The 24,003-nt window shown below is 43.3% G+C and overlaps 1 protein-coding gene across 1 annotated transcript; it reads right to left on the minus strand.

The window, feature by feature from the left end:
• Positions 1-10,329: 10,329 nt before the first annotated feature.
• Positions 10,330-23,293, minus strand: LOC144599033 (aquaporin-3-like). Its single transcript, XM_078409769.1, has 6 exons — positions 23,186-23,293; positions 21,625-21,751; positions 17,844-17,981; positions 13,872-13,990; positions 13,080-13,297; positions 10,330-10,504 (listed from the first exon to the last, which is right to left on the minus strand). Exons 1-6 carry the CDS (start codon positions 23,291-23,293, stop codon positions 10,330-10,332), a joined length of 885 nt encoding a protein of 294 aa, XP_078265895.1.
• Between the last annotated feature and the right edge of the window lie 710 nt (positions 23,294-24,003).

Below are 24,003 nucleotides of genomic sequence, written 5' to 3' on the forward strand. Positions count from 1 at the left end.
TAGATAGAGCTCTTAAGGATAGCGGAGTCAGGGGGTATGGGGAGAAGGCAGGAACGGGATACTGATTGAGAATGATCAGCCATGATCACATTGAATGGTGGTGCTGGCTCGAAGGGCCGAATGGCCTACTCCTGCACCTATTGTCTATTGTCTATTGTCTAAGTCTATTAAATAAATAAATAAAAATAGCAAATCCAAAGGAACAAGTTGTTATTCAAATATCCAGGCACAGATAAATTTCACAACCATGTTATAAATTCCTATTATGCATTGGCTGACTTATAATCTGTCGGTACAACAAAAACCCTTTAAAAAAACGTATTGCTTAAGAAAACCACCTTGGAAGAAATAAAAAAAAGACAAAGTGCTAGAGTAACTCAGCAGGTCAGGCAGCAGGTGATGTTTCGGGTCGGGACCATTCTGTCTGAAGAATATCACTCACCCATGTTCTCCAGAGATGTTGCCAGACCCGCTGAGTTACTCTTTTTTGGTAAACTAGCATTTGCCCTTCCTTGTTTCTAATTGGAAGAAATCAATATAGTTCTGATATCCATTGGGTGGCGCCACCACAGTGGCTGCCTCGCCAACAGTTTGTCTGTTCTTTCTACTGTTTTTTATTATTTTAAGTATGTGTTAAAAGTATGTTTCAGTGTTTCTTGGATTGTTTTATGTGGGGGGTCGGGGGGGGGGGGGGGGGGGGAATTGGGGGAAACTTTTTTTCAATCTCTTACCTCGACAGATGCGATTTTTCTCCGTATCATAGAAACATAGAAACATAGAAAATAGGGGCAGGAGTAGGCCATTCGGCCCTTCGAGCCTGCACCGCCATTCAATATGATCATGGCTGATCATCCAGCTCAGTAACCTGTACCTGCCTTCTCTCCATACCCCCTGATCCCCTTAGCCACAAGGGCCACATCTAACTCCCTCTTAAATATAGCCAATGAACTGGCCTCAACTACCTTCTGTGGCAGAGAATTCCACAGACTCACCACTTTCTGTGTGAAGAAATGTTTTCTCATCTTGGTTCTAAAAGACTTCCCCCTTATTCTTAAGCTGTGACCCCTGGTTCTGGACTCCCCCAACATCGGGAACAATCTTCCCGCATCTAGCCTCTCCAACCCCTTAAGAATGTTATATGTTTCTATAAGATCCCCCCTCAGTCTTCTAAATTCCAGCGAGTACAAGCCTATCATATCTCCGTCCCCTCTGCGGCCTAATATTGAGGAGTTGGCGGCCTTTCCTGGAGACCGGCCCGGCGCTTCAAGCCACGGGCACGGTGTGGACTTTAACATCGCGGAGCTGCGATGCTTTGCCGAGGATCCTGTGGACATTGTGAAGCCCGTGGTCTTTGGTAAGAAGAGGCCGACTCGGGAGCTCCATGCTGCAGAGAGTGTTTCAACCATCCCTATGCGGGGAGTTTCAATCATCCCAACGAGAGGGCTTCGGACAGTCGGCTGCAGTGACTGCGGATGGTTCAGCAGCCCCGACCGCAGGTGAAAAAAGAGGAAGATGCTTGAACTTTATTACCTTCCATCACAATGAGGAATGGGGAATCCGCTGTGGCAGATGTTTATGTTAAATTTTACTTCATGTGGCTGTGTGTCTTGTTGCTTTTCACTTAGTATGGCTGTATGGTAACTCAGATTTCACTGTACCTTAATTGGTGCATGTGACAATAAATTGATCTTGATCTTGAAATCTTGAAGTATTTTGCCAAGGACACATTATTGAGAAATACTGTACATAATTCGTGTAGTCATATTCTTTTGTGGTCTTACCCTAACCTTTGTATCCTCCAGCTCAATAGCCCTCAAAAGTCTCTGTAGTTCTCTTGGCCTGCTCTTTGCCATCCCCATTTTTAATTGCGCTACCAAGTCAGCCACCGCCATATAGAAGTTTATACACCCTCCCGAAAAACCTTCTACCTTGAAAATTGCCAAATCTTTGGCAATTTTCCTTAATGTATATGGAGTCAGGTTAAAAGTTCTTTTATAATGCTCACATCAGGCATTTTCGGGTGTATTTACTATGTTACAGGTGTTATATAAATTCAAGACAACATTGTTATGGTTGATCTGTCATCTTCAAAGTACATGGAAGTACAACATTTGACAAGGTTCAGGTACAAGTACTTAGGCTAGGATAAAGATGATTTTGCATGTGAATTTATGCCAATCAGAAACAAACTCCTTTAAGGATATATGAACAAAGGAAATGAAAGAGTTAGGAAAGGGTCTGTTTTTTAAACAGAAATTACGTGTCACCAATGTATATTGATGTTTCAATGTTGAAAGACGGTCTGTAACCAATTATTAATTACTCTGCTCTCTCTGCAGAAGCTGCCTAACCTGCAGTGTTTCTCAATCTTTTTGGATGTTGTTATATGGTGCCCCACTACAGGACTTATAGAATATAGCAAAGTCCAGCACAGGAAAGGCCCTTCAACCCAAAATGTCTGTGCTGAACATGATGTCAAAATAAACTAGCCTCATCTTCCTACACATGATTTATATCCCACCATTCCTTGCTCTTCCACGTGCCTCTTAACTGCCACTGTCGTATCTGCGTCCACCAGTACCCCTGGCAGCACGTTCCAAGCATTCAGCACAAGTACAAAAACTTGCCATGTAGAGCTCCTTTAAACTTTTATCTTTTCACTTTAAAGCTCTGCCCTATAGTCTTTGACATTTCCACTCTGGGAAGAATGTGCTGACTGTCTACCTTATCCATGCCTCTCATAATACGTCTTTGGAGTGTGGGAGAAAGCACAAGCACCTGGGGAAAACACATGCAGTCACAGGGAGAACGTTCAACCTCTGTGCAAACAGCATCTCAAGTCAGAATCAAATCCGGGGCTCCGGTGCTGTAAGGCAGCCACTCTACAGCTGCGCTACCGTGCTGCCCTTAGTCTCTGGCTCCTGGTTTTCCCAAGCAGTCTCCCATCCAAGTACCAACCAGGCCTGAGCCTGCTTAGATTTCTGCTTGTGGTCAGGCCTACTCCAGCATTTGAGAAAATAATGTGTAGGAAGGAACTGCAGATGCTGGTTTAAACCAAAGATAGACACAAAAAGCTGGAGTAACTCAGCGGGTCAGAACCTTCTTCAAAATGAGAGTCAGAGGAAAGGGAAACGGGAAACGAAAGATATAGACGGTGCTATAGAGAGACATAGAACAAAAGAAAGAAAGATATGCAAAAAACCAATGATGATAAAGGAAACTGGCCATCGTTAGCTGTGTGCTAGGTGGAAACGAGTTACAGACAATGAGAGTCAACAAGACGACTTTGAAGTTAGTACAACGACTTGGATGGGGGAGGGACGGAGAGAGAGGGGATGCAAGGGTTACTTGAAGGTAGAGAAATCAATATTCATACTGCTGGGTTGTAAGCTGCCCAAGCAAAATATGAGGTGCTGTTCCTCCAAATTGCGTTTGGCCTCACTCTGACAATGGAGGAAGCCCAAGACAGAAATTCAATGTGGGAATGGGAAGGGGAATTAAAATGTTTGGCAACCAGGAAACCAGGTAGGTTCACGCGGGCTGAGCGAAGGTGTTCAACGAAACGATTGCCCAGTCTGCATTTGGTCTCACCGATGTATAAGAGTCCACATCTTGAACAACAGATACAGTAGATGAGGTTGGAGGAGGTGCAAGTGAACCTCTGCCTAACCTGAAAGGACTGTCGGGGTCCCTGGACAGAGTCGAGGGAGGAAGTATAGGGACAGGTGTTGCATCTCCTGCGGTTGCAGGATGAGGTACCTGGGGAGGGAGTGGTTTGGGTGGGAAGGGATGAGTTAACCAGGGAGTTGATCTCCCAGTTGCTAAGCACTTTAATTCTCCTTCTCATTGCCACACAGACCTTTCTGTCCTAGGTCTCCTCCATTGTCAGAGTGAGGCTAAATGCAAATTGGAGGAACAGCATCTCCTATTTCAATTGGGCAGCTTACAGCCCAGTGGTATGAATATTGATTTTGCTAACTTCAGGTACCCCTGCATTCCCTCTCTGTCTATCCCTCCCCCTTGCACTAGCTTCTCGTTTTCACCCAAAAAACAGCTAACAATGGCCTGTTCCCAATATCATCGTTACTTCTTTGCATATCTTTCATTTATTGTTCTTTATCTCTCTACATCATCTTCTATATCTCTCGTTTCCCTTGTCCCTAACCAGTCTGAAGGGTCTCTCCTGAGATGCTGCCTGTCCCGCTGAGTTACTCCAGCTTTTTGTGTCTATCTTGAGAATAGAGGTTTGGAGGTTGTGTTACAGTTATATAAGATGTTGGTGAGGCCACGTTTAGAGAAATATGTTCAGTTTTGGTCACTATGTTATAGTAAAGATGTTGTCAAGCTTGAAAGGGTTCAGAGAAGATTTACCAGGATGCTGCCAGGCCTCAAGGGACTGAGCTATTGGGAGAGGTTGAGCAGGCTAGGGCTTTATTCCTTGGAGTGCAGGAGAATGATAGGTGATCTTATAGAGGTGCACAAAATCATGAGAGGAATAGATTGGGTAAACACACAGAGACTTTAGCCAGAGTAGAGGAATCAAGAACCAGAGGACATGGGTTTAAGATGAGGGGGGAAAGATTTAATGGGAACCTGAGGGGTAACTTTTTTACAGTGGGTGGCGAGTGTAAGGAACAAACTTCTGGAGATAGTTGAGGCAGGTACAATCGTTTAAGAAACATTTTGACAGGTACATGGATAGGATAGGTTTAAAGGGATATGGGCCAAACGCAGGCATGTTAGTCGGCATGGGCAAGTTGGGCCGAAAGGCCTGTTTCCACGCTGTATGACTCTATGACTCTATGACTCAATGACATGGATAGGTGACGTTTCGGGGCAGGAGCCTTCTTCAGACAGATTGTCTTCAGAAAAAAACTGTTCAGGTTGAAGACCCTTTGTCAATGAAAATGGTCTTCGTCTTTCTCTAAAGCTTCATTGAAACATAGAAACATTGAAACATAGAAAAAAAGTTGCAGGGGTAGGCTATTTGGCCCTTCGAGCCAGTACCGCCATTCAATATGATCATGGCTGATCTAAAATCAGTAACCCGTTCCTCCTTTTTCCCCATATCCCTTAATTCCTTTAGCCCTAAGAGCTAGGTTTAACTCTCTCATGAAAACATCCAGTGAATTGGCCTCCACTGCTTTCTGTGGCAGAGAATTCCACAGATTTACAACTCTCTGGGTGAAGAAATTTTTCCTCATCTCAGTCCTAAATGGCCTACCCTTATTCTTAAACTGTGACCCCTGGTTCTGGACTCCCCCAACATGGGGAACATTTTTCCTGCATCTAGCCCACCCAATCCTTTAAGAATTTTATATGTTTCTATAAGATTCCCTCTCATCCTTCTAAATTCCAGTGAATACAAGCCCAGTTGATCCATTTTTTCATCATATGTCAGTCCCGCCATCCCAGGAATTAACCTGGTGAACCTACACTGCACTCCCTCAATAGCAAGAATGTCCTTCCTCAAATTAGGAAACCAAAAATGCACACAATACTCCAGGTGCGGTCTCACCAGGGCCCTGTACAACTGCAATAGGACCTCCTTGCTCCTAAACTAAAATCCTCTTGCAATGAAGGCCAACAGGCTATTAGCTTTCTTCACTGCCTGCTGTACCTACATGCTTACTTTCAGTGTCTGATGTGCAAGGACACCCAGATCTTGTTGCACTTCCTCTTTTCCTAACTTGACACCATTCAGAAAATAATCCGCCGCCTTGTACTTACCACCAAAGAGGACAACCTCACATTTATCCACATTATACTGCATCTGCCATGCATCTGCCCACTCACCCAACCTATCCAAGTCACCGTGCACCCTCATAGCATCCTCCTCGCAGCTCACCCTGCCACCCAGCTTTGAGTCATCCGCAAACTTAGAGATGTTACATTTAATTCCCTCGTCTAAATCGTTAATATATATTGTAAATAACTAGGGTCCCAGCACCGAGTCTTGCAGCACCACATTAGTAACTGCCTGCCATTCTGAAAAGGATCTATTAATTCCTATTCTTTGCTTCCTGTCTGCCAACCAGTTCTCTATTCATGTCAATACCCTATCCCCAATACCATGTGCTCTAATTTTGCACATTAATCTCTTGTGTGGGACCTTGTCAAAGGCTTTTTGAAAGTCCAGATACACCACATCCACTGGCTCTCCCTTATCCATTCTACTTGTTACATCCTCAAAAAAATTCCAGAAGATTAGTCAAGCATGATATCCCCTTCATAAATCCATGCTGACTTTGACTGATCCTGTCACTGCTTTCCAAATGTGCTGCTATAACATCTTTAATAATAGACTCAAGCATCTTCCCCACTACCGATGTAAGGCTAACTGGTCTATAATTCCCCTATAATCCTCTATAATCATGGTGCACGCTAAAATACAATCACAGTAAATCCAAGCTCGCCCATGTGAGGAACTTCTTATTGAAATGGAATTACAGAGTAGAAAACTGCAGAAAAAGACACAAAGTGCTGGAGTAACTCAGCAGGTCAGGTGGCATCTGTTGAGAACATGGATACGTGAGGTTTTGGGGTCAGGGCTCTTAGTTTCTGGTGATTCTGGTGGGGGGGATAGAAAGCTGCAAGAGAGCAAGGGCAGAATAAAGCCTGGCGAGTAATAGGTGGATACAGCCAGAGAGGGTTTTAATAGGCAGATGGCTGGACAAAGGCCATGGATGAAAAGACAGAGGGTATGAGACAAAGGATTGAAGAGTTGCAAATCGTGAAGCTCGGGGAAGGAATGTTGGAGGAGGGGAGAAAAAAAATGTTTGAGTCCAGGTGGAGGGAGGGGGGGTGAAGATGGGGTGGGTGGAGGGGAGGCGGTGTTGGTTAGTGGTTAGTTACAATTATTGGTTAAAATTGGAAAATTGATTGTGACAATCGATACTCCAATGTTGTTAGGAAGCTTACAATATTGGGTTGTAAGCTGACTAACCAACCAAACCACCCCTTCTTTCCCACCCTCCCCTTTTCTATTTCCCCCTTTCTCTCCCCTGCCTCAGTTACTGTACTCCACCCTCGTTGGGTGTAAATACCTCCAAGAAGAACACTCTTCCCATTAGGTTACCCTCGTCTATTCTCAACATGGGCAATGGGGTAATGCTGTGGAGATATGCATTGATCTGTGTCTTTGTCTATAACCCACTACTTATGGTGTTAGATGAAATCAGTCTATCGTAGTCTTCACAAGGGTAATGGCTCATTCAAAAGTATGTTGTAATGTTCAAATGTATGCATCGCAGTGTACCATTCAACCAGTGATTGTGTGAACCAAGAAGAGTGACCTGATCCAGAAATTTCCAGCAACCACAATTTACCTTAAAACAGTGCAGTAGAAGCAACTAAAGAAGTTTTAGGATCTCACAACAGTATAATTCCTCAGAATTTCTAAAATTGAGGAAGATAAGTTAAGAAAGATTGACGCAAAGTTCTAGAGTAACTCAACGGGTCAGGCAACATCTCTGGAGAAAAAGGATGGGTGACGTTTCGGGTCGGGACCCTTCTTCAGACTAAAAGTATTGGGGAGGGAACTGGAGGTAAGAAAAGGTCAGAACAAACCAGGGCTTGCAACAGATGACCAAGGAAGAAGGGTGGAGCCCATAATGGCCCATTGTTGGCTGGGGAAGAGGTGATAATGGAAGGATACAAACAATGGAATTAACAGGACAACTAAGGTGGGGGGGGGGGGGGGGTGGGGGGTGGGGAGAGGGAAAGGGAAAGGGAGGGAATGCAAGGGTTACTTGAAATTAAATAAATCAATATTCATACTGTTGGGTTGTAAGCTACCCAGACGAAATATGAGGTGCTGTTCCTCTAATTTGCATGTGGCCTCACTTGACAGTGAAGGAGGCCAAGGACAGAAAGGTTAGTGTGGGAATGGGAATGGGAGTTAAAATGTTTGGCGACTTGGTCACACTGTCACACCTTACCCTTCCATATCTCTATTATCCCTCTCCCCTGACTTTCAGTCTGAAGAAGGTTCTCAACCCAAAACGTCACCCATTCCTTTTCTCCAGAGATGCTGCCTGTCCCGCTGAGTTACTCCAGCATTTTCTGTCATTTATCTATCAATTGATCTATCTCTTGTCCTACTAACTTAGTTAAGAGCAATTATTTTATTTTTTTATTTCAATAAAAATATCTCCAGCAATTCCATATAATGAAATGTGATTGGGGATTATGCATTTGGTGCACTACCTTTATTGTAATTGCGTATTGAATTAAATTGGTGAAATACAGACTTTATCTGCCACCAACATTGAGTTCTGCTTTAGTTTAATCCATGACAAATGAAATGTACATAATAGTAATATAAGAAAATAACTGCAGATGCTGGTACAAATCGAAGGTATTTATTCACAAAATACTGGAGTAACTCAGCAGGTCAGGCAGCATCTCAGGAGAGAAGGAATGGGTGGCGTCTCGGGTCGAGACCCTTCTTCAGGCTGATGTCAGGGGGGCGGGATAAAGGAAGGATATAGGTGGAGACAGGAAGATAGAGGGAGAACTGGGAAGGGGGAGCGGAAGAGAGGGACAGAGGAACTATCTAAAGTTGGAGAAGTCGATGTTCATACCGCTGGGCTGCAAACTGCCCAAGCGAAATATGAGGTGCTGTTCCTCCAATTTCCAGTGGGCCTCACTAAGGCACTGGTGGAGGCCCATGACAGAAAGGTCAGACTGGGAGTGGGAGGGGGAGTTGAAGTGCTCAGCCACCGGGAGATCAGGTTGGTTAAGGCGGACTGAGCGAAGGTGTTGAGCGAAACGATCGCCGAGCCTGTGTTTGGTTTCGCTGATGTAAATAAGTTGTCATCTGGAGCAGCGGATGCAATAGATGAGGTTGGAGGAGGTGCAGGTGAACCTCTGTCTCACCTGGAAAGACTGTTTGTGTCCTTGGATGGAGTTGAGGGGGGAGGTAAAGGGACAGGTGTTGAATCTCCTGCGGTTGCAGGGGAAAGTGCCCGGGGATGGGGTGGTTTGGGTAGGAAGGGACGAGTGGACCAGGGAGTTACGGAGAGAATGGTCTCTGCGGAACGCAGAAAGGGGAGGGGATGGGAAGATGTGGCCAGTGGTGGGGTCCCATTGTAGGTGACGGAAATGTTGCCGGATGATTTGTTGGATACGCTGGCTGGTGGGGTGGAAGGTGAGAACGAGGGGGATTCTGTCCTTTTTACGAATGGGGGGAGGGGGAGCAAGAGCAGAGCTGCAGGATGTAGAAGAGGCCCTAGTGAGAGCCTCATCTATAATGGAAGAGGGGAAGCCCCGTTTCCTGAAGAATGAGGAGATCTCTGATGCCCTAGTGTGAAACACCTCATCCCGGGCGCAGATGCGGCGTAGACAGAGGAATTGGGAATAGGGGATAGACTTTTTGCAGGAGACAGGGTGGGAAGAAATGTAGTCCAAATAGCTGTGCAAGTCAGTGGGTTTATAGTAGATGTCAGTCACTAGTCTGTCTCCTGTGATGGAGATGGTGAGGTCCAGAAATGGTAGGGAGATGTTGGAGATAGTCCAAGTATATTTAAGAGCAGGATGGAAATTGGTAGTGAATTGTATGAAGTCAGTGAGTTCTGCATGGGTACAAGAGGTAGCACCATTGCAGTTGTCGATGTAGCGGAAGTAGAGTCCAGGGATGGGGCCAGTGTACGTCCGGAACAGGGATTGTTTGACGTACCCGATAAAGGGGCAGGCATAGCTAGGGCCCATGCGAGTGCCCATAGTTAAGCCTCTGGTTTGGAGGAAGTGGGAAGAGTCAAAGGAGAGGTTGTTAAGGGTAAGAACCAGCTCTGCTAGGTGGAGGAGAGTGTTAGTAGATGGAGACAGTGAGGCCCACCGGAAATTGGAGGAACAGCACCTCATATTTCGTTTGGGCAGCTTGAAGCCCAGCGGTATGAACATTGACCTCCAACTTTAGATAGTTTCTCTGTCCCTCTCTTCCCCTCCCCCTTCCCAGTTCTCCCTCTATCTTCCTGTCTCCACCTATGTCCTTCCTTTGTCCCACCCCCTGACATCAGTCGGAAGAAGGGTCTCGACCCTAAACGTCACCCATTCCTTCTCTCCTGAGATGCTGCCTAATAGTATTATACATCAAGAAACGTTGACATTTCAAAAGTTCTTTTTCCTGACATATTTTTCTATTTTTCATCATAATAGAAAGTTATACATTTTATTTCATAGCTTATAAAATAATTGAAAATATACATAACACATAAGAAATGCAAATCTCAAAGAGATCAATGTAATGTTGTGGTAAATAAACTAATGTAAAATATACTGAAAATTATTAAAACAAATTCTTCAGAGAATACACAGAGTGTCCATTCATTAGCACCTTCCCTTTGTTTCCTGGCTCATTAATTTTACATTCTGCTCTGCATTGGATGAGGAGTTATTTCTTGTAGCAACACGTAATCCCACACTGAATTGGTACATCAGAACACCAAAAATGGCACCAATGATTGGGCTGACAAGTGGAATCCAAAACCAATAGCTTCCAGCACTGAAAATAAAAGAGAAGCAATGAATCAATAATATAAAATGAGAAAATGCTACCACAATAAACTTCGGTACATAAATGTGTCAACATTCTTTTTCACACAAAGGTTGTTGGATGTATGGAATAAGCTGTCAGAGGAGGTAGTTGAGGCAGGGACTAACCCAACATTTAAAAAACACTTAGACAGGTACATGGATAGGACAGATTTGGAGGGATATGGACCAAATGCTGGCAGGTGGGACTCGTGTAGCCGGTGTGGGCAAGTTGGGCCGAAGGGCCTGTTTCCTCATTGTATCACTCTATGACTCTATAGTAACCTTATCTTTAATACTAACAAGACCATCAGTAAGACTCCCTTCAATTTGCGAACCATCATAGGGACATTATCATCACATGCCTTTGATAAGATCCTACACGGGAGATTGGTGAGCAAAATTAGAGCACATGGTATTGGGGGTAGGGTATTGACATAGATAGAGAATTGGTTGGCAGACAGGAATCAAAGAGTAGGAATAAACGGGTCTTTTTCAGAATGGCAGGCAGTGGCGAGTGGAGTGCTGCAAGGCTCGGTGCTGGGGCCGCAACTGTTTACAATATATATTAATGTTTTGGATGATGGAATTAGAAGTAACACTAGCAAGTTTGCGGATGACACAAAGCTGGGTGGCAGGGTGACCTGCGAAGAGGATGTTAGGAGGTTGCAGGGTGACTTGGACAGGTTGAGTGAATGGGCAGATGCATGGCAGATGCAGTATAATGCGGATAAATGTGAGGTTATCCACTTTGGTGGCAAGAACAAAGTGGCGAATTATTATCTGAATGGTGTCAGATTAGGAAAAGGGGAAGTGCAGCGAGATCTGGGTGTCCTTGCACATCAGTCACTGAAAGTAAGCATGCAGGTACAACAGTCAGTGAAGAAAGGTAATGGCATGTTGGTCTTCAAAACGAGAGAATTTGAGTACAGGGGCAAGAAGGTCTGCAGTTGTATAGCGCCCTGGTTAGACCACACTTGGAGTATAGTGTGTAGTTTTGGTCTCCTAATTTGAGGAAGGGCATTATTGCTATTGAGGGAGTGCAGCGTAGGTTCACGAGGTTAATTCCCGGGATGGCTGGACTGTCATATGATGAAAGAATGGAACGACTGGGCTTGTATTCACTAGAATTTAGACGGATGAAAGGGGATCTTATAGAAACATATAAAATTATTAAGGGATTGGACAAGCTAGATGCAGGAAACATGTTCCCGTTGTTGGCGGAGTCCAGTACCAGGGGCCACAGTTTAAGAATAAGTGGTAGGCCGTTTAGAACTGAGATGAGTTCACCCAGAGAGTTGTGAATTTATGGAATTCTCTGCCTCAGAATGCAGTGGAGGCTGATTCTCTGGATGTATTCAAAAAAGAGTTAGATAGGACTCTTAGGGCTAGTGTCTGGAATTCTCTGAATGCATTCAAGAGAGAGCTGGATAGAGCTCTTAAGGATAGCGGAGTCAGGGGGTATGGGGAGAAGGCAGGAATGGGGTACTGATTGAGAATGATCAGCCATGATCACATTGAATGGCGGTGCTGGCTCGAAGGGCCGCATGGCCTACTCTTGCACCTATTTTCTATATTTCTAAGTATATCTCCATGATTTGTCTAAGTGGCGTGTAGCAAGATAAACAACTGTGGAGAAAATTATTTAGGATGTAAGGAGTTTAATAAACTACAACCAAACTACAACCAAATAGCATTCTGTTCTATGGCCAGAAGGCACCATTGTAAATTATCTACACAGTAAAATCATAAAGCTTTTGGTAAAATGCTCAGATTAACCCAAGATAATAATCCTCTAGATGAATAGTGAAAACTGAATGGTCTTGTTCAAAGGCAATAGCACCATCTGAAACAGTCAGTCATGGAATAATAACATTCCCAAGCAAAGGCAATGGTCACTTAGTCCATCTTTAGTCAGAGGGTGGTGAATCTGTGGAATTCTTTGTCGCAGAAGGCTGTGGAGGTCAAGTCAGTGGATATTTATAAGGTAGAGATAGATAGATTCTTGATTAGTATGGGTGTCAGAGGTTATGGGGAGAAGGCAGAAGAATGTGGTTAGGAGGGAGAGATAGATCAGCCATGATTGAATGACGGAGTAGATTTGATGGGCCGAGTGGCCTAATTCTACTATTCCTTATGATGTTATGACCCTATGAGGTCCAGACTGACAATGAGCTGACCAAATATGAACAAGGGAGCAATGAAAATGCTGAGCCATAGTATGACTCTTATGACTATGGTTTGTTCAAGAAGGGCAGCAAGGACAAGCAAGGAAACTACAGGCCGGTGAGCCTGGCATCAGTGATGGGTAACTTACTGGAGGGGTTTCTGAGGCTCAGAATATATAATATTTGAATATACGAGGTCTAATTAGGGATTGTCAGCATAGCTCTGAGCATGGGAAATAGTGTCTGATAATTGTTTTTTGAAGAGATAGCCAAGAGAATCTTGGTTGGCATGGATGGGGTTGTTTCCGTGCTGTATGACACTTTGACTGATTATTAAGGAATTAGTAGTACATCTACGAATAAGATAACTAAACTTACGTGAAAACTTCAGATCCCCAACCAGCAATTGCTGTAAACAAGCGGGGTCCAATATCCCTGGCAGGATTTAATGAGTACTGGGAATTTGATCCCATTGACCAGCCAACAAACAGAACCACCAAGCCAATGGTGAAAGCTTCCAGCCCAGTCTGCACTGGGGTGTGTAAAGGATCCACAATGATAAGGATACACAATATGAGAGCTGCAGTCCCAATTGCCTTTAGAAAGTAACAAACAGCTAAAGTCAAACATCAGATTTCTACCATTCTAACTTTGCATGTCATGTCTTCAACAGCTTTCATTTAACTAACTGGCAAAATACTTTCTGATTTGTGCTTCACGATGTAAGCCAAATGTGAACAGTCAAAAAAAGTCTGATGATTTGGTAACAATCAGTTCGAATTTTAAGCATCTCAAAGAGTACGCATGGCTTGCTCGATGATCTATGTCCATACAGTCACTTGATTTATTAACAGTTAAAATACATAACAATGTGAAAGCAAGAAACAAATGCAAGAATAAATATTGTTCGTGCATACCTGCGCTAGCAAGCACGCAAGCAAGCATGTACGCACGCAAAAAACTCTAATATATTTTCAGGAATCAAGAGCCATTTTCTCGTTGAGAGAACATCAAAAGACGTGGGAGAATATTTTGTGGTGGGAATGGATGAGTTGGGTTGAAGGGCCTGTTTCTGTGCAGTATGATTCTATGAGATGTTAAAATAACCAAATGTAGCTGCCCTGTGAGATGACCAAATGCATAACTTGTATCTGAACCTTTTCTACTTACCTGATCAAAAATGCCAGTGAGTGCACTCACATGTTCAAGTGGAAAACTTGTAAATATCCCAGCAGTTGAGTTTGGTCCAATTACCGTTAGCTGTTTATTTCCATGAAGCCACAATTTATCTGCAATTATGAGATAATTGTTAGATTTGAGATTCACCGTCTTAGTTTTCCAGAGCAGCAATTCGTAATTTTCTCAGGATGATTTGAATATTATTCTTCTGAAATGATCAAAAATGATCAAAACTGCAAAACAAGAACCACTTCTGAACAATGAAAATGCATACAGTAAAACAAAATATCACCCGCACGCAGCTAAACAGAGATTGAGACAAATTACTTTAGAAGCTGGGAAATTATAAAAAGCTGAACTTTTGCAATCTGAAAGCTTGCTCATAATAGAGCCTGGATATTTTTATATTTCAGTCTTTCCTGATAAGTTCAGGAGCTTTACTTTAGACTTTACTTTAAAGATAAAGAGTGGAAACAGGCCTTTCGGCCCACCGGCCAGCAGACACCCCGTACACTAGCACTATCCTACACATTAGGGACAATTTACAATTTTACCAAAGCCAATTAACCTACAAACCTGAATGTCTTTGGAATGTAGGAGGAAACCGGAACACCTGGAGTAAACCCACGCGGTCACAGAGAGAATGTACAAACTCCGTACAGACAGCACCCTTATTCAGGTTCAAACACTGGCGCTGTAAGGCAACAGCTCTACTGCTGCACCACTGTGCCGTCCATAAAGCTGCAGGTTCTAAACTTAGTGCTCATCTGTTTGGCTGTGTTCAGCTGCCACTTATTAAATGGCCGATGTCGCTCTGAAATGTTGCCCAAGTCAGACTAGGAGGTGTGTAAAAAAAAGCAAACAAAGCTCTGTGTAGATCAAAGTAAGCAGCAACAACAGTAACGTTTCCGATGGAGTAACATGTTTTTTAGAACATAATTACTCAGTGAAGCATGGTAACATAGAATTTGTGTATAACATTGTGTGTGAACCATTTGCAGCAGTGTGTCATCTTAATCCGCCTGCAGAAGCTGGCAGAACGTGTCTACCCAGAGTCACAGTGCTGTTTCCGAGCTGGAAGGTCAACAGTAGACATGGTCTTCTCCCTTCGCCAGCTCCAGGAGAAGTGCAGATGCCCCTGTATATTGCTTTCATTGACCTCACCAAGGCGTTCGACTTCGTCAGCAGAGATGGCCTATTCAAGGCTCTCCCAAAGATCGGCTGCCCACCAAAACTGCAGGGCATGATAGAATCCTTCCACATCAGCACGAAGGGGACAGTGCAGTTCAATGGCAGTTTCTTGGAGCCCTTCGACATCCGCAGTGGCGTCAAACAAGGCTGCGTCCTCGCTCCCACACTCTTTGGGATTTTCTTCGCTCTGCTCCAGAAACATGCCTTCGGCACCACAACAGAGGGGATCTACCTGCGTACTAGATCAGACGGCAGGCTCTTCAACCTCACCCGCCTCCGAGCCAAGACAAAAGTACGTGAAGCTCTCATCAGAGACATGTTCGCCAATGATGCAGCAGTTGTGTGCCGCACCCAGTAGGAACTACAGTCATTGATGGACCGCTTCTATCGGGCTTGCAAGGACTTTGGGCTGACCATCAGCCTGAAGAAGACGAACATTCTGGGACAGGATACAGAGGCACCCAGCCTGCCATCACCATCGACGACTACGAACTCGATGCCTTCCATCAGTTCACATACCTCGGCTCCACCATCACCGACAACCTCTCCTTGGACACAGAGATTGACAAGAGGATTGGGAAGGCAGCTACAACTCTCGCTCACCTCACAACTCGAGTGTGGACCAATCCAAAGCTGACAGTGAAGCCAAAGATAGCGGTTTACAACGCCTGTGTCAACAGCACGCTGCTGTACGGCAGTGAGACATGGACTACATATGCCAGACTGGAGATTCTGTCTCGCGCTGGCCTTCCGAGTATGTACACTCTACTCAGGCAGTGCAGGCTGCGGTGGCTGGGCCATGTCCACCGCATGGAGGATGGCCGTATTCCAAAAGACATCCTCTATGGAGAGCTAACATCTGGGAGGAGAACCATCGGCCGCCCCCAGCTACGTTACAAGGATGGCTGCAAGAGAGATTTGAAGGTGCTCGACATCGATGTGTAGTCCTGGGAGAGCCTTGCAGCTGACCGTACACGGTGGAGAGGTACCCTGAACCAACATCTCAAAACGGGGGAAGAGAAACTGATGAATGCAGCGGCAGACAAGCAGGTACGCAGAAAGGAGCGCAGCAACTTCAACAGACCAGAAACCACACACAAATGTGACCTTTGCGACTGAGACTGTCACTCCCGCATTGGTCTCTTCAGCCACAAGCGACGCTGCACTAGCCAAGGTGTGGAGCAAGCAGCCAACTAGGATGCATCACCCATGGTCAGCCATGACCGAGGGGGCCTAAGAAGAAGAAGTTGACCAAGCTTGATATTCACCACAATAAAAACCAAACATTAGCCCAGATCGGATAAAGACACCCACTGTTTGTGCCAAAATGCAGAAGTGGATTTTAACCAAAGCTCACAAACTAGTGAGCACAAAGCATTATTTTTTTATATCAGATGAATTGATAGAAAATTATTCCAATGACAAAAGCTATGGCAAACTGTGAATGAAATTAAAAGTGATCCCAGATTGGGAAGATTTAAGTGAAAGTCATCTGTTTTCGGAGACTATACAGACTGGAATTTTGTCCACTTGAAGCATGTACTCATGCAACAACCCTCTTGTCTGTGCCTGGACACTATGCAAATCCTTTCCTTAATCTATATCCACTGTTTGACTGAAGAAACAGAGAAATCTAAATCTACAGCTAGAAATTCATTGGCTCTGGAACAATTTTAAAGGAATAAAGCTGGCACTCTGGCAACTATTGAAGAGAGTGTTGAATGCATGAACATCTTGCACTCAAAATGGGCTAGCAACAAGTTACATCAGGCTGCTCAGCTGCTCTGGGGTATAGCTATGTGGGATAATGTGGGGCAATCTCATCGAAGATTAAAATAATAAAAATTCAATCAAGAAATTATATGGTCTGTGTAGGAAGTCAGCAGCCAGAAGAGGAAATTCAGGAACTATTTTTTCATGCATACATTTGCAAAGAGTTGTAACCTTCACCCCAAGCTGTAGATGCCAAGTCTATTGCAGCTGTTAATGTGGATAACCATCAATTCTTATTATCTTAGAATATCAAGACATTTATAAAATTAAGTAGCTTAACAAATTGAAATACGTATTAATGCACTTTGAAAGTTGAAATACGTATTCACCATAATTTAATGGTGAAATAGATGAGCTGTAAAATAACAAATCACCTTTCTCATCTTCCACTACAGGGATTTTGACTGTGTAAAGTACATGGTAATTAAAGTATTTAACATTTGTTTTGGCACTTTTTGCAAATGGGTTGCAGGAGTAACTAGTTGAGCTACACAGACATCATTTGGATCTGGAAGACTGGAAGACCATATGCGGTCAGATTTGAGAAATGTAGAAACAAGGAACTGCAAGGTAGGATTAGTTGGGACAGGTGAGAAGAGGATGGCACTTTACTGACGACTGTATTCCCATTTGAGTCTTCAGGATACATTTCTTCCATCTGAACAGTGAGGAAAAATTACTTGGGCATTTTAAAGTTTTTACTGACATATTAACAAATTGCATTTTATGCATTGTTGAAATGTGGCTACGGTGGCGCAGCGGTAGAGTTGTTGCCTTACAGCGCTTGCAGCACCAGAGACCCAGGTTCGATCCCGACTACGGGTGCTGTCTGTACGGAGTTTGTATGTTCTCCCCATGACCACGTGGGGTTTCTCCGAGATCTTCGGTTTCCTCCCACACTCCAAAGACGTACAGGTATGTAGGTTAATCGGCTTGGTGTATGTGTACTCGGTGGGCCGAAGGGCCTGTGTCCTAAACTAAACTAAACTAAATACTCACCATAATACAAACCAAACATTATTCCAGATCCAAGAAAGGCACCCACTGTTTGTGCCAAAAAGAAGCAGGGGAATTTTAACCAAGGCTCACAAGCAAGTAAGCACAAAGCAAAAGTCACTGCTGGATTCAGGTGAGCTCCTGCAAAGCAATAAAAACGAGTTTGGAATTTATATACAGGTAAATAGTAAAATGGCAAAGTATCAGTGTTCCTGCTTTCCATTGAGAAACATTACCTGTGATTTAGCCTCTTGAGTCAAAAGTGTAACAATTCAAGTGTTGCCTCTTAAGTCAAAAAGTGTTGTTGCTCCATTGTCAGTTGCACCATCTTAAATAAATGTCCCAAGTATCCTCTTAGGTGCCGGTAAAATATCCATTGGCACCATTTAAGGGCAGTTGAGCTATCCCCAATATCCTTGTCAACATTAATCCCTTAACCAATACTACCAAAACAGATGACTAAATTCTTATCATATTATCAGATTAATTGCTGCATTTCCTGCATTACAACAAGGCCTACATTTAAAAGCACTTCTTTGGTTGTCATGTCCCGTGAGATGTCCTGATAGGGACTTGAATGGCACTATATAAATACAAGTCTTTTATTTTGTTTTTTAACCCAACCAATAAAGTCTGAACTATTTATCAGCCGACTGCAAAGTATGTGAAATCTGAAATAAATCAGGTAATGAGTATGTTTGTTGTTAGAGGACTTTTCTTTAATGTTTCAAAGAAACAATATTTTATTTCATTTTACGTGATATTCAGCAGTCCATGAAACATTATCCACAGGAAGACATTATTTCACCTTCAATAAAGAGAGAGTACTGATAGATGGCACATGTGTGTATCCTTTTTAAGATTGTAACAGAGACCCACTATTCTCTGCAACAATTTAGTAAACTCCAGAATCTTTCTCTGTGCGGTGGAGCTGCCTGTTGTCTCTGCTTAGTTATCCCTCAATGAAGTAAGGAGAAAACCTGTGTGGTCACAGAGAGATCGTCAAACTCCATACGGACAGCACCCATAGTTATGTTCGAACCCGTGTCTCTAGCGCTGTAAGGCAGCAGCTCTACCGCCGTGCCACTGTGCTTATCGTAGAATAACATGATGACCTGCCTCAAAATCTACCATCCAAAATCCACTGCAATTAAGTACTTTGAGAGGTTTGTTCTGGCACACAACTCCTGCTACAGAATGACCTGGATCACCTTCAGTTTGCCTGTTGCCACAACGTCTACAGCAGATCTTCCCAGCTCTCCACTCTCTCTGTACCATTTGGATAACAGGAACAGGCTGCAGCTTGGTGGTTCACACAATCATCCCCTCCAAACCCATCTCCACGTTCCAAGACCTGGACCTCTGCACTTCATTTGGCAACTGGACCTTGACTTCCTCATTGGCAGACCTCAGTCAGTGTGAATTGGTAACAACAACCTCTCCTCTCTGACTATTAACATAGGTGTATCTCTCTTTACACCAAGACTGTGTAGCTCCATGTAAACACAGCTCCAAAGCCATCTATAAATCCACCTTTGTTGTTGGCTGAATCATTCTTCCTGTGATAATGTTTCATGGACTGCTGACTAACCTCTTGCTCATTGTCAACAAGGCCATGGAACTAATGGTTGACTTCAGAAAGGGGAAGTTTGGAGACCATGTTCCAGTTTTCAATTGTTGGGTCGGTGATGGAGAGAGTTAACAGCTTTTAATTCCTGGCAGTAACATCTCAGATGATCTGGGCCCAACACACAGATGTAATTACGAAGAAATTAAAAAAGCTTTGGCATTTCACTCAAACAAGCTTCTACAGATGTACTGTAGAAACTATTCCACCTGGTTGCATCATGGCTTGGTATGACAATTGCAATGCACAGGAACAGAAGAGATTGCAGAGAGCAGTGGACTCAGCCTGGTCTGTCATGGGCACAGCCCTCCCCACCATCAGAAGCATCTACATGAGGTATGCTTTAAGAAGGTGGCATCTGTTATCAAGGATTCCCACCATATGAACTACGCCTTCTTCTGGCTGCTACCATTTGGCAGGGGGTACAAAAGCCTGATGTCACACACTATCATGCTCAGAAACAGCTACTTTCCTACAACTATCAGGTTTTTATAGTTGTACAAGTTATAACCAACAACCCTAATCCTATCTCGACAACCGAACACCATGGGCCACCTCTTGCATCACCATGCCCTTGCTTTCTTTCTAATTGTGTTTTGCACTAATGTCTTGTTTTTTTGGGGGTTGGGGGTTAGAACATTTGTGTGTAATTTATGTATTAAGTCTCTGTATGAGTCCATGTATCTGTGATGCTGTTGCAAGCAAGATTTTCATTGCCTTGCTGTGACAGTGCAACACTCACCTTGACTTGACTTAAAAATCACAATCCACCACCACCTGCATTCGCCCAGCAGACCCAGCAGGCAATTGGAAAAACATCCCTTAAGATAAAATTCCAAGTTATATCATACATACCAAATGTGACCACGTAGTTTCATAGGACTGGATTGCTGACTGGATAGCACACAACAAAAGCTTTACACTGTACCTCGCTCGGTACACGTGACAATAAGCTAAAACTAAAGTTTGGAACTATTTCCTGCCCTGCCTGTGCTGTAGCAAATAATCCAGAGGTGTATCAGCTATCAGCAGATTTGTTCCTGTGCAATTGACTCACTGATTTATCAGCCATTACACAGACTGTTTAGGTCAAAGTTCCACAAGTATTTCTTTCGAGCTAAATTCTCCAAAGGAGCAGTGAAACTATTTTGTTAGATCTTTGAATATCGCAAGTTAAACAACTTTCACCAATCAATGCAGTTGTACAGGGCCCTAGTGAGACCACACCTGGAGTACTGTGTGCAGTTTTGGTCTCCAAATTTGAGGAAGGATTTTCTTGCTATTGAGGGTGTGCAGCGTAGGTTTACTAGGTTAATTCCCGGAATGGCGGGACTGTCATATGTTGAAAGACTGGAGCAACTAGGCTTGTATACACTAGAAATTAGAAGGTTGAGAGGAGATCTTATCGAAACGTATAAGATTATTAAGGGGTTGGACACGTTAGAGGCAGGAAACATGTTCCCAATGTTGGGGGAGTCCAGAACAAGGGGCCACAGTTTAAGAATAAGGGGTAGGCCATTTAGAACTGAGATGAGGAAAAACTTTTTCAGTCAGAGAGTTGTGAATCTGTGGAATTCTCTGCCTCAGAAGGCAGTGGAGGCCAATTCTCTGAATGCATTCAAGAGAGAGCTAGATAGAGCTCTTAAGGATAGCGGAGTCAGGGGGTATGGGGAGAAGGCAGGAACGGGGTACTGATTGAGAATGATCAGCCATGATCACATTGAATGGCGGTGCTGGCTCGAAGAGTCGAATGGCCTCCTCCTGCACCTATTGTCTATTGTCTATTGTCTCTTGTCAATGCAGTCGCAAGTGAAGGTAACAATGTGCCACTTAACCACATAGTCAGATCTTGAAGAGGAGACATATTTTGACAGCTTTTCAATAGTATTATATAAAATCACGAATACTGAATAAATGGAAGATGCTCTTTGTTCCTTGACCTTTTGGAGTCTCGGCATGAGTGAAGTCCCAAGGTAGTGCACTCAGACTCACAATCTGCGTTTAGTTTCCTCACGGAGAGGGTTGCTCTTGCCACACGCTCAGTTCCCTGTGGTGCCATTTTGTTCAGTGGAAATTGATAACCTTTTCTGAAAGGTGCATATTCAGAGCAATGTGCATAATGGTCTGAAAATCCTTTAATCATAAATATTTACATACCTGACACTTTGCTGGTTACCAATATGCCCAGAGCTACTGCAAATCCTATGGCAAAAGTTACAGACAGAAATTCACTGTGTGTGCCACAGTTAAGTGTAAACTGTGCTATTGCTCCACAGCTAAGCATCTGTAAAGAAAAACACCGATAATTAACAGATGGACACTCAATTGGACACAAACTGCTGAAGTAACTCAGTGGGTCAGGCAGCATCTCTGGGAAAAATGGATGTGATGCTTTACGTTAGGACCCTTCTTCAGACAAAATGGTTCTACATGTACTCCATTCTTTAGTTTAGTTTATTATTGTCACGATTACCAAGGTACAGTGAAAACTTTTTGTTTGCAGAGAAACATAGAAACATAGAAAATAGTTGCAGGAGGAGACCATTTGGCTCTTCGAGCCAGCACCGCCATTCATCGTGATCATGGCTGATCATCTACAATCAGTAACCTGTGCCTGCCTTCTCCCCATATCCCTTGATTCCACTAGCCCCTAGAGCTCTATCTAACTCTCTTTTAAATTCATCCGGTGAATTGGCCTCCACTGCCTTCTGTGGCAGAGAATTCCACAAATTCACAACTCTCTGGGTGAAAAAGTTTCATCTCACCTCAGTTCTAAATGGCCTCCCCTTTGTTCTTGGACCGTGGCCCCTGGTTCTGAACTCCCCCAATATTGGGAACATTTTTTCTTGTCTGGTCCTTTTATAATTTTATACGTCTCTATAAGATCCCCTCTCATCCTTCTAAACTGCGTGTTATCCAGTCAAAGAAATAAAAACAAGCCGTCCAGAGTGCAAAGATAAAGGGTACAACATTTAGTGCAAAGATATAACATTGAAGTCCAATAAAGTCTGATCAATTATTGCTCCATGTGTGACTGAAGAGCAGCTGAGGATCATTTTAGATTTTCAAACAGGTCAGTTGAGTAGAAGGATGGAAGAGAGTGAGTCAGTTACTCCGGTTATAATTTAATGGCATAATTCTGTTATCACACTTTCAATTTTTCACTTTATTTTTTTACTTGTCTGTAATTAATAGCAAAGCACAAATCTCAGCTTCAGTTTGTAGTTGCAATGCACCAGCCAAGATATATCCTATAATTTAATAGCCTCCTCCTCTTAAATCTAATGGTTAAACCAACTTCTTATTAAATTTGTTAACATTATATTAAAAAGCAAATAAAATTGCGTGATTCCCTTAATTTAGGTGAAATAGTTAAAAGAGAAATTAAAATCTTTAAATACACTTGAATTTTGAAGGGATCATTTGCTTTACTTAAGTATATATTTTTAACTGTTATAGGAATGAACGAGTTAAGAACAAGAAATTGTTATGCATGACGAAGATATAAATTACAAATAAATATTGAAGACATAAAATCACACTTTACTATATAAACCAGGGAAATGAATGGGTACTATGCCCATGTTTATTTCTGTTCTTTAAATGTTCTTTATGAATTAACCTGCAATGTTTATTTAGTATTTATACTTGCTATGTAACAGAAGATTCATGAAAACATCTCAGTAATAAAATACGACAAATTCAGTGGAAAACTCACGGTATGAATTAAAGTTCCCAAGCATTCGGCCAGGCATTGCTTTACCAGAATACTTTGAATTCTCAACAGAATTGCCATTTTTCTGAGGATCTCCTCTTGTTTCCCCATTTTCAATCAGATTCTAGGTTGCTGAGTTCTAGTGTTGCTGCTACAAACCACTTCCAGTTCAGGACAAAAGCCAAGTCTTTGAGCTGCGAATTTCCCTTTAAATACGCTGAGAAAGCCATTAAAACTTCCACCAAATACCAGTCAAAGCAAGGATACATTTGCAACATGTATCTGACTGTCAGTTACTGCATAAAATGAGTATCTTATTACCTTGCATGTGTTATTCTGGGTAAAACTGCGTATAGTTTTTTAAAAATACATCCCTTCAAATACAAATAATTCTTTGCAATATCAGTTTATAATCTACTAGACCAAGTGAACCCATTGGGCCAAACCTCTCCTGCATTGGTGCAGCCCTCCCCCCCCCCCCACCCCCTCCCCTCTCCCCCCTCCCCTTCCCCCTCTCCCCCCCTCATCCCCCTCCCTCCCATCCCCTCTCCCTCCACCTCCCTCTTCCCCTCCACTCCACTCTATCCTCCTCAACCCCCCTTATCCTCCCTTCTCCCCCTCCCCCCCGCCCTCCCCCCTCATTCCCTAGGAGATAGATTTAAACTTTAAAATGTGAATAATTTTTTTAATATAACACCGATTTCAATGAAACTTCTTCCATTAGATGGTGAGTAAGGTGGGCCAAAAATTGTTGCGCTACCATGTACCGTTTTGGCTGTAGTTCAGGAACAAACAAACAAGAGTTTTAGTATATTGAAGAT

This window comes from Rhinoraja longicauda, chromosome 1 (genome assembly GCF_053455715.1).
Source record: "Rhinoraja longicauda isolate Sanriku21f chromosome 1, sRhiLon1.1, whole genome shotgun sequence".
NCBI classification, from domain to species: Eukaryota; Metazoa; Chordata; class Chondrichthyes; order Rajiformes; family Arhynchobatidae; genus Rhinoraja; species Rhinoraja longicauda.

What these genes read in the sequence shown, in the direction of transcription:
- LOC144599033 (XM_078409769.1), bottom strand. Translation starts at nt 23,293, where the DNA reads ATGGGGAAACAAGAGGAGATCCTCAGAAAAATGGCAATTCTGTTGAGA. An exon ending in GGTAACCAGCAAAGTGTCAG is followed by an intron (nt 17,982 to 21,624) that starts GTATGTAAATAT and finishes ATTGCTTTGCAG; the next exon opens with GAGCTCACCTGAATCCAGCA. An exon ending in TCACTGGCATTTTTGATCAG is followed by an intron (nt 13,298 to 13,871) that starts GTAAGTAGAAAA and finishes TACTTTCTAAAG; the next exon opens with GCAATTGGGACTGCAGCTCT.